General features: G+C 37.5%; 1 protein-coding gene across 2 annotated transcripts in view; it reads left to right on the top strand.

Moving 5' to 3' along the window:
* Nucleotides 1-14,714, top strand: part of ZFAND3 (zinc finger AN1-type containing 3) — a 136,758-nt gene extending 122,044 nt beyond the window's left edge. For both annotated transcript variants that reach the window (XM_027641725.1, XM_027641726.1), the window contains exon 7: nt 8,772-14,714. In XM_027641725.1, the coding sequence (XP_027497526.1) occupies nt 8,772-8,926 (155 nt within the window). In that variant the 3' untranslated portion in view covers nt 8,927-14,714. The remainder of the gene's footprint in view (nt 1-8,771) is intronic.
* The last annotated feature ends 354 nt before the right edge of the window (nt 14,715-15,068 follow it).

Raw genomic sequence — 15,068 nt, 5'->3', positions numbered from 1 at the left:
GTCCTGTACACTAGGAGGCCTTTTTGGCATAATTCTGCTTTTTTACTGTATATTCTGTTCTTTGTATTCATTCTTCCACATCCTGCAGGATATAACCTTGTGAAACTAGGAATGATATAGGAGGTGTAGTATTATATGTGTGTTCCTGGTCCTGAAATGTGGCAATGAGTGTTTACAAATGAAGCAGTGATACTAATTCCACTTTAATACATGATTGCAAGATCACACAGTTACTCAAGAAAGGAAACTCTTTTCACCTACCTAAAGTGTAAACTTTTCATTTTGACCCTAGCTTTTCATCTCCCTCAAGTTAGTCAGTCATTGGTGTTCACTGTCTGGCATCTCTGTTGATGCTGTAAGTTCTTGGGAGCAATTTCTTTAAAAATTCTTTTGTTAAATTAACCACTAATTGGTTTTGGTTGTTTTGTCTATTTTTTTCTGTCTTTATGCTTGAAAAATTGCACGAGCCTTTTGGTGAAAAATGTTTCTTTCAGTGATATTGACAGATTACATGACAAATTAAAATGCTAATTTCTGGGAAGTTGCATCTGTTACCATAGATGAACCGGGATCAGAGCTCAGTTCTGTAGATATTTCACAAGAGCAGTAACCCAGCATTTGTTCTTAGCTGGTGAGTCAGCTTATGGTGTAACAAGTACTGCTTGTACCCAGCTGCTGTGGATTGCAACTCAGACGAGAAATTGAGGACAGTGTATAAGATGGGAAGGGGAGCCTACAGATGAAATGTGTAGGCTGAGGTTTAAGTGACCGCTGAGGTTTAAGCAGTTTAGAAGTGAGTATGGATTGCATGGTGTATCCGTGGGAGTAATCAACCTAAATTGCTCTGTTAAGTGTCCCCAGTAGATACTGACCTTAACTCACAAGTCTGTAGTGGGGTGAAGAAGTTGTGATTTAGAAGTATTTACTTATGTGTGCATGAGTTCTGTACAGCAAGAAAAATATTTGGTCCAAATCAAAAGTTTTAACCACCATTTTTTTTCTAGTACATAACATAACTGAGATACAATCCTGACTGAGACCTGCAGTATTCAGTCAGACCTGACCCACAGCAAAATGACTTTGATTCTTTGAAGATTCTTTGAAATTCAGAAATAATCTGAAAACCTCAGTTCTATTCCTGAACAAGCTCTCTAATGTGGAGAGCTGTGGAGTTAGTATCTCCTAGAACAAAAGTAGTACTTGAGTCTAGAAGAGTGCCATATCTTAGTTTTTCCCACTCTAAATACACTGTCTTTAAAGAAACAGGAGGAAACTTTCTTTTGAGTTCTTGTTCTTAGTTCCAAAGTTAAGGAATAGAGTAGTGTCTTATGTAGAACCTCCTTAGGAATTGTTGATTCAAAAACAACCCCCCAAAAAACAGCGTGTGGTCTGTCTTCAAGTGATATAAATTCTCTGTTCAAAATTTATGTTGCATTTAATGTAAGAAAAAATAGTTTGACAGCTTTCTGTGCAAGTAGTAAGATAAATAGGAAGGTATATTTGAAATTAGCACAAATTGGGATAAAATGTAGTTTGTTTGCAGAGACTCCACAGTGCAAAGCTGGATCTCTTGTGTGCTCCCTAAAGCAGCTTTCCAGGCTTATGGTCTTAAAGAAAATAGACAGAAGACACTTTGAAACACAGGTTACATGACTAAACTTGGAAATACAGTTTTTTCCTTGCAGTCTAAGGAATTTTTGCAGAATCTTTAACCATACCTGTCCAGTGGCTGTTACAGTATTAAGATTATGTCCTCTCTCTTTTGTATACAATTTCTTCCATTCATTTCTTGGGCAGTTCTTTTCACAAATAGCTTTTTTTTTTTATTTCTAATGTAAATGCATATGTATTGCTTTACCCTCTTTGTGGCAGACAAAAAAAATAGAGGAAGAAGGGGAAAAAAAATGTTCGTTCCCCTCTTTACTCCCAAGCATAAACCCAGCAGTAGAAATACAAAATGAATCTGTAGCATCTCATGAGCACCCTGAGTCTCAGATAAATTTTACGTAGCATCAGAGACCACAGAGCTGCATGCTTCCACCATGAAACCTGAGATTATCACTAACTGAAGAGCAGGATGGAAGTCCCAAGTTTCACACCCAGTTCCAGGGACAGATTGGCAGAGTAAACAAAACATTCTAAAGTGTCTTATGCCACCTCTTTCCTTTTCCTCTCTGATTCAGTTATTGATCAGTTTGGTAGTCAGGAGTATCAATGATCTATATAAAGAAGAAAATGTTGAAAGGTAAGTTGCAGTGATCATAGCAAATGGTTAGAAAAATAAGTTAATAGGAGAAGTACTGTTCTCTCTGCTGTATGTTTTGTGAATCTTTTGCAACTGTGCTCTTCGTGAAGGAATGTGGAACTGAACTGCCTTGAGAGCAATGTTTAAGATAATATGCATTGATATATAGAGACTTCTAACTTTGAGCACTTAGAGGTTAATATTCCCCACCTAATCATCTTGGACTGGAAATGATAGAAAGGACTGCCTGAAGCTATGTTTTGTGGAGTTTTAATAAATACATCTATCTGGTTAAAAAGGTTCACCATAATGTGGCTTACTCCCCTTGGAAATGAAGGACAACCAAGATTCCCAAACAAGTTATTCTGAACTCCTTTAGCACTTAATCAAAGTCCATGACAACTTGCAAAGCTGGGAAAGGGAAAGTGTTTAGCTCACTTATTTCTAAAAGTTTGTTGTTTAGCTTAGTGGGGTTTGGTTTTATAGAAAATGTCAGTAAAACTGAACCTTCCTTGAGGTGTGAAATGCAAGCTGACAATGCTAGTGCAGAGCATTCCTCAGAGAAGAGAGAGAAGAGGTAATCAGAGCACATGCTAGAAGGAGAATTGTACAAGATATCAGCAAACTAGAATATATTTATATTGCAAAACAGCAGTGCATGTAAGCTGCACTGGACATTTTGCTTGTCTGGACAATAGTGCTCTTTCACATCCTTCCATTACTGCATGTTCTTTTTGCACAATCTGCAGAACACTAGGGGAGCAAGCTGGATTATAATGAAAACCAGAGAACAAGTGTTTTCTGAGTTACTCTATGTGCAAGCCTTTAGGATCTTGCTTTGTATCTTGGTAGTTATTTGTTCTACTCTCCCATTTATTTCTTACCTCTTTCATGTCTTTAAAAAAAGAATATTTCCCTCCCACACTTTTTAAAAATAGCTTTATTGTTAGTATAATTTGCAACATATTAAATTCTTTTTTCCAATTGAAGGGATGGGGGAGATGCATAAATGGAATTTTGGAGATTACTAGACACTTTCAGAGAATGATGTCCAGTTATTCTCAACAGTGCTGCAGCAGCATGTATGGCGGCATGAGCTAATCTCCTCTGCTGGCTAATCTGCCTGGTTTGGCTGTGCTGTGTGATACCTTGTAGATATGTTCATCTTTGAAAGAGATGTTCAGATTTGTTCTTGCACAGAAATCTGCTTATAGATTCAGACATACCTTGTTAGATAATATGTCTTTGGTAGAGAATTTTTACAGCATCTTCAAGTCTTAAGTTACAAGATGTTTTTCAGTTCTGTTTGAACATCTGTTGATTAGAATTTCAAATTTGCAAGAGAAGTAAAATATCTTGTGAAGAATGTAAAGAAGTCAAAGGACACAGCACAGAATTCTGCACAGGATTATCTCTATGTCATTATTAAGACTGCTTTAAAATAACGTTTGTATAGGGCTCTATGCTAACAGGTTGTTTATTAAATAAAATTTGAAAATGGTGTAAGCTGCAAATTTTGACAGTTTTGAACTTCTGACTTTTGCCTTGGGAATGGAAATGATAAATACCAATACTAGTGGGCAGGTAAGATGATTTTGAAGTACCAGAATCTCTGATTTCTATGGTAATACTGACTACACTTTCTTTTACCTACTAGTGGGAGTTTCTTTGAAGGAATCAAGAGGAGTCACTGTAGTATAGAAAACTAAACCTTCAGAGCAGTTAGTGCATGCAATGAAAACATAAATGTCTAGTGTGAATAGTTAAGATGATTGATGGTACTTGGCAATGAAGGGCTTTGTCTTTTCCTGTCAACAGTGATACTTGAATGGCTTAGCTTTCAGAAGCACAGAAATGTACCTCTACATACGTGAGGTTCAGTTTTCTTTGGTAAATGGAGCTGCCAAATTATCCATGTGACACATGCGCTGTGTGGCAGAGTCCAGATATGCTCCCTATACTTCAAAAACAAAAGTATGAATATACTGAATATCAGAGTAATTGTGGCAGCAGACAGCAACTTTTTAGGTAATATATATCAAGATGTTTCCAGCAGAGATGCTTTTAAATGCTTTATAGTCACTTTGTAAATGTGTAAGCTGTGTAAATCTTTAATAAGTTTGTTTGGCACTTTTACCACTTTTCAAATCATGCACTCAAACCAATCTGTCTTCTTTTAGCAGCTTTCTGAATGTCTTATCAATGAGATCAGAACCAGAATCTCTGTGTGGGAGAAAAAGGAGTTTCCTTTCTGTCACAATGCTATTCACATAATAGGGATCATTATGTTTATTATATCTTTTATGTAACAGTGGGAAGTTCTCCAGCAGTACATTAGCAAAGTCTGGAACCTCCATGCCTGGCCAAGGACATCCACTAGAGTAGTCCCACCAGTGTGCTGTGCTTCTCCACTGGTAGCTTGCAGTAATCCAGTTTCTAGGCGTTTGTGCCACATTCCAAAAAGTCTGACTACTTTCTGTTAAGTTAACAAAAAGAAAGAAATTCGAATAAAATCAGGGGCCCACAAAAATTACAATCTGACTTTCGTGTTGTGGATTAATATGCTATTTAGTTAATTTTTTTCTGAATATTCACTTATCATTTTACTGGTATTTAAGTTGCTTACTGATTTTAGAATTTGAAAACAAAAACTTAACAATTAAGTGTAGGTTTGAGTTGAAACGTTTGCTTATTGTCATTCCATACTCCCATCTAACTAGTGTTCTTGAATGTAACAATGAAGAATATGCCATCATTTTTCATCATCACCCATGCAGAGGAAACTGTAGGTCTGTGATATTCTCTGGTCTTGAATGTGGGAGACTATATTGTTTTATGTCCTCTCCAACTGACCTTTCCCAGGAGGTTCCTCAGGAATGATGAAAGCAACTTCACAGCTTCTTGTATGCAATCTTGAGCTTCCTTTGAATGACTCCTCTGTATGGCAGAGATAGTGCATTGCTTTGTGGCTTCAGCCATTTATGCTCTGATGATGAAATGGAAGTGAATTTTTTGATGATGTATTGTCAAGTAGTTTCTGGGGTGCTCAGAGGAGCTCAGATGTTTTGAGGCACTACATAATGTTTTTCCAAGATGTTTGCCTTGGAGACCTGAGGAGTAGGTGATTCATAGTTTACTTCTAATATCAGAAAACAACAATTGCAGTGCAGTGAGATGTATTATTACATTTACTAGATTGAAATCTTCTATGCTTGGAGTGAAAGTTTGGCATGGTTTTGGTTGATGACTTGGGTAAATGAACTTTAGTTGGCAGATGGATTCCCTTTTCCAGTGCTCTTTCCCCTCGCAGAACATTATTTATTTTGTGTTTTAGTTATGGTGTGCTAAAAGAAGCATTTCTCAGTAAATTCCTGTAGAGGAGACAACCTGTATTTGATACCGTCCCGTAATGAACTTAACAGCAAATGCACTGCAAGAGTTCATTTATCTAACTTACTTTATAACTATAAAAGCAGAGTTCTCAGGAGAAAATGTTTCGCTTCTAAATGTGGATTGGCTTTAAGGATCAAAATACAAGTGCATATATTGGTCTTCTGCCCCAGAATACACAAGTTAATAATGGAACTGTTGTAAAAACTGATGACATTGATATGACATCAGGCATTTGTGCACACACAGACCACAGAATGTCCTTCCTCGTTTCCAAAGCAATGAAGAAGTAAGGAGTGAATATAGCAGTAATAACTTAATTGAATATATCCACTCTGAACTAATGAAAAAATGTCCAGAACTACTGTCACTCAATTAGCTACTATATAACAGTGTTTAAAAGTCCTTTAAATTTCAAATAAAACATACAAAAATACAAGTTCCGATCCTTGAAGTGACCTAGGCATTTGAAGCAATGAGACTAAAGATCTGAATTCTCTTTTTGGAAATGGAACTTCCAGAAGATCGGCACTGCTAATTCAAAAAGAATAAACCCCCTTCCTTAAGATCAGCCAATATATGCAAAACTATTTTAGTAACATTCAAAATGTGCTTGGGTATTCTTTCACTAGGTACTGTCTGTTCTAATTAGCAATACATATTTAAATATGTAGATATTAATAACAGGTTTAGACTATTTAGTTGCTGAAATTAGAAATGCTGTTCCCATACTCTGGGAAAATGAAAATCACCTGTCATTTTTTTGTGGATAGTTACGGAAATTCTGCATAAAAAAATACTTGACTAAGGGAAAAAAAATAAATAATGTATCACATGGAATAAATGTAGTACACACTACAGATTTTCCTATGTGAAAACGTACTCTAAAAAGAACTAAAAGGTGTTCAAAAAAGAAATAAAGATACAGCAAAGGACAGAATAGATTGTATTGGGGGTGGCAATGTAGAAAGAAACATCATGAAGCTCTGCTGGTCTGCAAGAGACAGGAGGCTTTGTAGAAGGTGAGAAGATGGGGCAATTGAAAGGTCATTTTCAAAAGTGATAAATCATGTTGTATATGTACGTTTTTACTTGATTTATAGAACTGTCAAAAGGGTCTTGCTGAAGCAATGTAGAAGATTGTATAAATTTTCAAGATCTCTTTTAGACAGTATTAGATGGCATTTCTACATATGCTTGGAAAGGATCTGTAAAACCATCAGGATTTAAAAAACAGTTTTTGCATATAAAGGACTGAGATGCCTCCTGCCCAGTCCATATCTGCAGGGTTTCGTGCATCTACTTCTTGCACATTCATTGCAGATAAGCTGATGAACTCCATTTTCGAGCTCATCTAGTTAGGTGTTTATGTATTCTTGTACCTGCAGTGGACATTGATTCAGCAATTTGAAATTTTATTTCAAGAAGTAAGGGAAGCCTTCAGACCATGTGAGAAAGAATTGAGTGAAATGCCTGTTCAGTACCGAACCTACAGTCCAAGGATGTTTCCATTTTAACAATCAGACTTTGAATTTTTGGCACCTCAGGAAAGGTATTTGTCACATTTGAGTGTGGTATGACCCAGACTGAGATGGGAGGCAATGATCACAAGGGGCGAGATACATATCAATTCAATCTGCATGTGTCCATCCATATTTCTGAATTGTATATACCAATACAAAAAACTTGCCTTTCTTGCTTTGTTCCTAGAACTGAGTTTCAAAGCCAGCCACAGATAATAGTCGTGTCTTTTCACAGCCTGATGCTACTGAAACAAAGAGCAACGATAAATCCAGTTTTCTTCTTCTTTTTTTTTTTTTAATAATTCCATATGTGATACTTTTTCCCCTCTCTGATTTTTTAACAATCACCCTAATATAAAGGTAGCCTGTCGTTCTCTCCTGCAGTTGACGTTTTATAGTCCAGGAACTTGAAATGCTTCGTGCATGTATTGTTTATATATCTATATGTGTGTGTGTGTGTGTGTGTATGCGCAAACAATTATTCACTCACTCATTTTTATCCTTTTCCGTCTCTCCAATACCATAGTTTCGTGGGTTTGGTATCTTTTGAGCATTTGAGGATCAGTAATGTAAAGCACTCAAGTAAGAGGCAGTGTGTTGCCCTTTGTACCATCAGACAGTAAAAATATCACAGCATAGAGGCAATACCATACTTCATTTTGTAAGCAGTGGGCTGCATGAGCCCTCTAACTGTGTGACTCTTTTCCCTCTTATATCATCTTAATACTACTTATTGCTAGTTAACATTACTTTTGGAAGTAGGAAATTTGAGGCAATTTCTTTACTGTTAAAGTGTTACAGACAAAAAAGAAAAAAGCTGATTTCCTTTGTAGGCTAGAAAGTGGTAGCTCTGGAAGATGCCCTCCTCACCTGCAGGAAAAAGTATTGACATGTTTCTAAGTCACATGCTCCCTGGAAAGCTGGATAACATTGACTAGCTTTAGACAAAGAGAAAATAACCTACATCTTTTCAACTACAGAGCAAGATGATGTGGCATGACATGGCCCTGTGTCAAATGCCTGTTCCCCCCTGTGGTTAGTGTCAGAATGGTTCACAAAGAGAAGCTTCTGAAAACTGGAACAGTGAAGGAGCAGTGAACTCTCCTGAAGTCGCTGCCAATGTTGGCAGTGAGGAGGAAGAAAGGTGCCTAAATTTTACAGTTCTGACTGAAATGTCTGCTTGGAAGTTCAACCTAGAGTACCATAGGCACGAATTTTAGAAATGACAACCAACTCTGCTTAAAAGTAGACATGATTTCAGTGAAGATGATCAAAACCCAAAAGCATTAGGTTTGTTACTATCTGGGTATACCTAACTTAGATGATTTTGGAGGCTTCCTCTGTAAGAAGAGAGGATGACAAAAAACCCCCACAAATCTGATATGACTTGAGCTTTGGTACTGTGTTGATAAATGATCAGCAAAATGCAGTAAATGATCAAATATTTATTAATACCCTGTAAGGAAGACAAGTAAAAACTTGTAAGCTGGCATTAATTTTTGAGAACTGAGTAATCCCCTGGTGAGTGGGGATCCTTCACTTCTGATTGAGGTAAGATTCCACCACTGAAGCCAAGTCCCTAACTGTATCTTTTGTTTCCCTCTCCACGGCAGGTTACGTGTTCTGTATGTTACATCGCCTGCCCGAACAACATGACTGCACGTTTGACCACATGGGGCGTGGGCGTGAGGAAGCCATTATGAAAATGGTGAAACTGGATCGGAAAGTAGGGAGATCTTGCCAACGCATTGGCGAAGGATGTTCCTGAGTGCAAGACTGCAACCAAATGCTGTTCTCTTAGTTCACTAATGTTAGCCTTATTTAGGACAAAGTCAGCCAGACACCTTGTACTAGGCAAGTTTCAGACTACAGCCAATCAGTTTCCTTTCTTTAGCCAACCGTCCTGGTACTGTAGTTTAGGGGTTGATGGTGGTTGAAATTGATTTCTGGCTGGTTACTAAGGTGCCTGCTAGCCACCACATAAAAATAAAACATGGAGAAATATTATTTTTGAGTATGGCTAGTGGATTTAAACAAAGCGAGAAAAATCCAAAGGCTTCTGTTATTGCTGGAGTCACTCTAAAAGCCTTATGCTGGAAACATTCCAGCTGCAGAGTTAAAACAAATAGTTGTATAGAAGCTGGTGTAAAAGTTTGCTATGCACATGGCTTTCAGACAAACTGTTTAATGTGCAGCCTTTCACCTCTTCACTGCTAGTGAATCCTGAGGAGGTGAAATACTACTAAGAGCAGCAACTGCAGCTGCTTAAGCCCAGAAGACCTGACTGGTCACTCGTGCCTTCATTGCGTGTGGCTTTTGAGTTAGGCAGTGTCACCAGCATCAGGGATTCTGTTGGGGTAGGAACACCTTTCTGGTTCTTCCCAGGAAGCCAAAAAGAAAGGGGGACAGAGATTCTTATGAAAAATTTTTATATGTATCTTACTATAAAGAACCTATCAGGGTTTTGGGTTTTTTCTTTTTTTTTTTCTTTCTTCTCTGTTAAATTATGATCTCACTTTAAAGCCAACTCCATCCCGGAGCAGTAAATGGTGCATACTTTTTACATGGCATCCACAGAGATTCTACGCGTTGTGTGAACAGGTTCCACGTACCTTGAGCAGTGCAGCCATTCCCACCGGCCGAAACCTGATTGGCTCTTGTTTGCCTTTTGCTAAGTGCAGGTATCTGATAATTGATCAAATAAGGCTAATTCACAGCACAGTAGCCATGGCTGGATTCTACAGACTGACTTTCTGTAGCTAGACTTATATATTGGGGAAAAAAAGGACATTTTGTAGCAAACGGAATTCAGTAACAGTATTGGGGAACAACCTGTAAACCACCCTTTTCCAGAATGAGTTTGTGTTCCTCACGTCCAGAGTGTCAATGAGATAATCAAATGGGCTCTACCAGCCCTCTTTCTATGCAGCTGAACGCTCTCAAGAAAATCTCTGCCCGCAAAGCAAGTATAGCAAGTGGATGTGAAAAGCATTACACGGAAAATAGAATGTTCTGGATGTGGTTAGACCTATGGTTCTGTATTATGGTATGTCACATTGAGCTGAGCCGAATTGCACCAGTTTTGTCAGTTTGGAAACAAAAAAGCAGACTTCATAATCGGGCTGTCTCCTGCTGCACACGGGGTTTTTGCAAGTAAAAAGAATCTGTACCGATGTCGCCCAGCTTAATCCTGAATGAATTTAACTTCTCAGTCTATTAGTAAGTTATTAACAAGTGGGTAAATTTGTAAGAAAACCTGAGGGAAGAAAAGACTGTCTCATCTTCAAATACTGGGCAGATCTAAAACATCCAGGGGGTGAAGTGACATGTCACTTGAAAAACCCCTGTGTTTTGGGAGTGAGCTTGTATGAGTCATCCTCCATTCTACTTGTTACAGGTAATTAACTCATTATAGGCCAAATTATATTGTTACTTTGGTAGCCAGTTAGGAACTTTAACAAGGAGACAACTGATTAAAAAAAAGAATATAAATATATATATATATATGTCTCTCCAGACACACAGCATCTGACTGTATTAGCATTAACCATCAGAAGTGTCCCATCGTCATAAATGCAAGCTATCCAAAAGGCAAGCTGTTTTTTTTCTTGTTGTTGTTATTCAAGAATATGAAAACAGCAGCAGAATCTTCTGAATTGTGCTGCATTTTCAGGAAATGGTCCTGGTGAGAGGGATTGTCCAAGAATATTATTTACATTTGCTTTGAGGAGTTAAAATAACATGAATTTTGGCGGCTGCTGTGATACGCACTTTCTTTTCATACAAAATCCTATCCTAGCATTTGATGGGCATTCTGATTGATACACAAGACTTTTCTGCATTAATACTGAAGATGCTATTTTGTTCCTCCTTAATATTCTCTTTAATCTCATTACGAGTGCACAGATGGTTTCAAGGTGGCTCTTGAGAGAACACTAAAAGTTTATGTGAATTATGGACAATGTTCACTTTAAGCAAGAAGTTGGGGAGGGGGTTGTTCCTTTGCAGTATCTGTTCTGTGAAGTTTGTTAAACGTAAAGAAAGCTTAAGTTCTTGTATCTTAAAAGAAGATCTTATTTAACCCTTTTGTGTTCTAGATTTACTTACACATGTAGCCTAGAGCTCAGTTTTAGTTTAACATTGTGAAAATATTAAAAGAACCTTGTAACTTTATTCTTTTTCCTCATGCTAAAAAAAAAATTAAACCAATCAGATTAAAGTTTGAATTCCTTTCTGCCTATTCCAACAGGTCATGCTATTTTGCACCACTTCTGCTGTAAATTTATGTAAGAAATATAAATGGAGAAAATACCAACATTAGGTCAGTAACTTCAAGCTGAATTTACAATTGGGGAAAGGTGGACAGGATTTTCTGCTGGCTTGGAAGGGAAGGAGAGTGTGTCTGCTGGGTTTTAGTCGTTTGTTTTATAAGCAAATCTGCTGTAGCCAATTTGGTCCATTTAACTTTGAGGTTAGATACAGTAGTCAAGTGAATAAGCTGTGCATACTCTCTACATCGAATGCATATTGTGCACTGTATCATTGGCATTAAAATGTCTTAAATGTTCTTTCATGCACTTTGACAACTTCACCTAGAATAGCTGTATTCCTTATGGGTAAATAGAGGAATAACTATTGTTTCTTAAATGTTTAGATGCTAGAAACACAAGGCTAATTAAAAAACAATTTAGTGTACTAGAGGGAGAGAGAATATAGAAATAATTATTTAAAAACAATTTTGAAAATTATTTGGAATTGAAATTATGCCTGATTCATGGGACACATACATGCTTTTTTTTTTTCTCAAATTCATGGAGTACTTTCAATTATAAAACTCTTCATGATTCTTGAACAAGATGGCTGTGTTCTAGTAAAGGTAAGTTACATAAAACAGCTCTGCCTTTTCATCAAGTTTCAAACCTACAACTGGCTGTGAGCCAGGGCTTCAAGGATAAACAAGAATTGCCAGTGAAGGTTGCTGTGCCAGAGCATGTCGTTAATTGCAGCAATTTCTGTTTTGAAGCAGCTCAGTGTCTTGAATGAGCATCAGTGTAACTGTAACATGAGGTACCTGAGAACAGGAGCTACTCTTCAGTAGTGCACAGGCAACACCCTGAAAAGAGTCCTGGTGCAATTGTAGCAGTCCAAAAGTAATATTAACTGCTTTTATCTACTCAATGGAAGGTGATAAATACATTCAAAACTTGAATTTTGCATGACTTTTCTTTTGGCTAAATTGTAATCCCCTGGCCTAGTGAATACAATGTCCTCTTTATATTTAGCTTTGTACTCTCTGTGGTGGTCAGTTCATTCTGCCATCAGCAATTCCTTCTGCGATTATGCTACAACTTAGATATAAATCTCTAGGAGATAAAAGCACTTTTTTGTTATCTTACAATGATTATTTCAGTACAGAGACACACTGGGGAGGAAAACTGATACTAACGGAGTCATAAAAATACAGATTTTATAATAGACTCCAAGCAATGTGCCAGTGGAATATTTGACAGCACCTGTCCTCGCAATTGATGTATAGACAGTTAAATGCCCAGACAAATGAATTAACGTTCTCTTTGTTGTATTGTAGTTACTGAAATTGTCAGTCATCAGAGGAACAGCAAAGAGAAGGTCTAATCAAAGTAATCCCTTAATGTAACAATGAGCTTGTAGCCAATTCATGGTGGAAATAAGTTTGTGTTCTCCTGGAAACTTTTATACCTAGAAAACAAATGGAAACATGTAAGATCACACTATTTAAAATGAACTGTATTTACTGGCAACAGATGGTTTATTTCATTACTCAAGTACCTGATTAGAATTCTGCACACAGAACAAAAATAATATAAACATGAGTAAGCTTTGGTCCAACTCAAAAACTGTTGTGGCAGGAGCTGCTGTGTAAGGATACAATTCTAGTGGACCCAGTTAATAATCTGATGCTTAGTTAAGACTGTGTCTGTACACACTTTACTACACAAAGGACCATGGTGCAAAAAGAGTGCATAAAATTAAATTGTTCAAAAGTATTTACAGTGTACGCTTTACATGGTAAACTTTTGCAATAGTGGGCTTTATTTCTCACTATCAGCAGCTGTTTTGGGACAGCAAACTTTGCTGCTGGTGGGAAGAGCCACTTCTGAAAGACATCAGTGAGAAGGACTCTCTTCCTAGTCTTCATTCATTTTTCCTTTTTGTCGGGGCAGTCAGCATGTGCAGCTGGGCATTTGAAAGTAGTTCTGCTTGAATGTTCCTCTTTTTGGCTTTTCAGTACTCGCCACAGGAAAAAAAACCAACATCAACTTTGTTGTTCTTACAAGTCCCTGCATGTCAGTCTGGGTGGATTAAAATATAGATGTTGGTATATAGAAGTGATAACCTCCTTGTATTTTACTGCAGTGTCAGGCTATTTCTTCAGTTAACTGAAACATAATGCAGACACAATTTACCTGTTCTGGATGTTGAGCTACGGGGATTTTGAACTGCAGTTCTGTGATATTGTTCAAACACACCTTCCCATAAACTCTGGACATCTCATCTTCCAATCTGAAGTTAATCAGGAGGAAAGAAGGCATAAAAGCAGAGGGTGCCAAGTGATAAGTGCTTAGTGATCACATCCACCTTCCTCTTCCATTCAGCTCAGATCATAAAACAGCAAAGAGGCAGATAACTACTTGCCAAACAGCACCAACTTTTTTGACTTGGTAATACAGAAAACTATTTTGCTTTATCTTTGTGAATATACCTGTGTCTGAGTCCAGTCTGCAACATGTTATATGCAAAGAAATTAAATGGGACCGTCGTAATTAGAAAACGTTTTTGATGGATTATTTAGTAATAACTACATATTTTACTAATGGACCTTCCTATTTTGCAATATGCTGCTATTTTCTTTAGAAGAAAAACAAGCAGAACTTTATAAGACTAACTGTAAATGATTTCAAGTTCAATACATGCATCTGAAGCATTAGGAAAAGATTACTGAAATTATATATAGTTTTTAAAGATGATGATAACTGCATCCTCTAACAAAAGGGTTTTGTTCTTCAGATAGTAGCAAGTGTTGATGGCAATAGTTTAAGCATAAGCAGAATGTTCCTTTCTGCTGGGTTTGCGCAAAGCCTAACGTGCAGTAGGATGCTGTGAGTTAATAACTTGTAGCACGGTGCAGTGACTGTGTAAGTAATGAGAATAAAATTATAGAGACCTACTCTTGTCTGTTGGCTCTCCCTTCACACAAAAGGACAGATGACACCCACTGATTCCTTGCTGCTTAGTCCCCTCAAGTCTTTTCTGAGTTGCAGAAGACACTTCCTCTACTAGCATGCTCAGGGAGGATGGAAAACCGCATTCAAACTAGAGGATTTTTAGGAAAAAAAAAAATTGACATCTGTGAAAGTGAAGTGTTGAAGTCATACTCTACATCAGAGATGCAACACCAGAAGGAGCTTTCTTTAGGGTTCTTGGAAGGAACACTTGAAAATGTTGGGGTGATTTTCTCCTCTTAGGTTGTTCAGGGGCTCTTAGCCTTAAAAAATCCTAAAAAAAAAGAAAGAAAAGGCACAGCATTGTATCATCCCTTGAAAGAGGCCTGCATGATCAGCACTGCTGTATTAAGCAAGCTGAATGAAAGGTTCATTGTTAGCTCCTGAAACATTTAGTCTCATCTCTCAGCTTTTCAAAGGAGCAAATAAATGCAAGACTCTTAGAGGAAGGAGAAAAGAGTCTGAGCTAGAGTTAAGCTAAATTCATTCTTCATTCCAGCAGTAATTTGTCTTCTCCCCCTCACCTTCTCCTGCAGTGTTTATAGACGTTTGCTTTAGATTCCTGAAAGCTTTAGCTACCCCATTTTCTGGAGGCATCTTTTAACATACTACATTTAGCAGCAGCATGAGGAAGATGATGAGCTCCAC

Source organism: Corapipo altera, unplaced genomic scaffold (assembly GCF_003945725.1).
Source record: "Corapipo altera isolate COAL_440 unplaced genomic scaffold, ASM394572v1 48b, whole genome shotgun sequence".
NCBI lineage: Eukaryota > Metazoa > Chordata > Aves > Passeriformes > Pipridae > Corapipo > Corapipo altera.
This window is presented reverse-complemented; position numbering and strand designations above follow the sequence as displayed.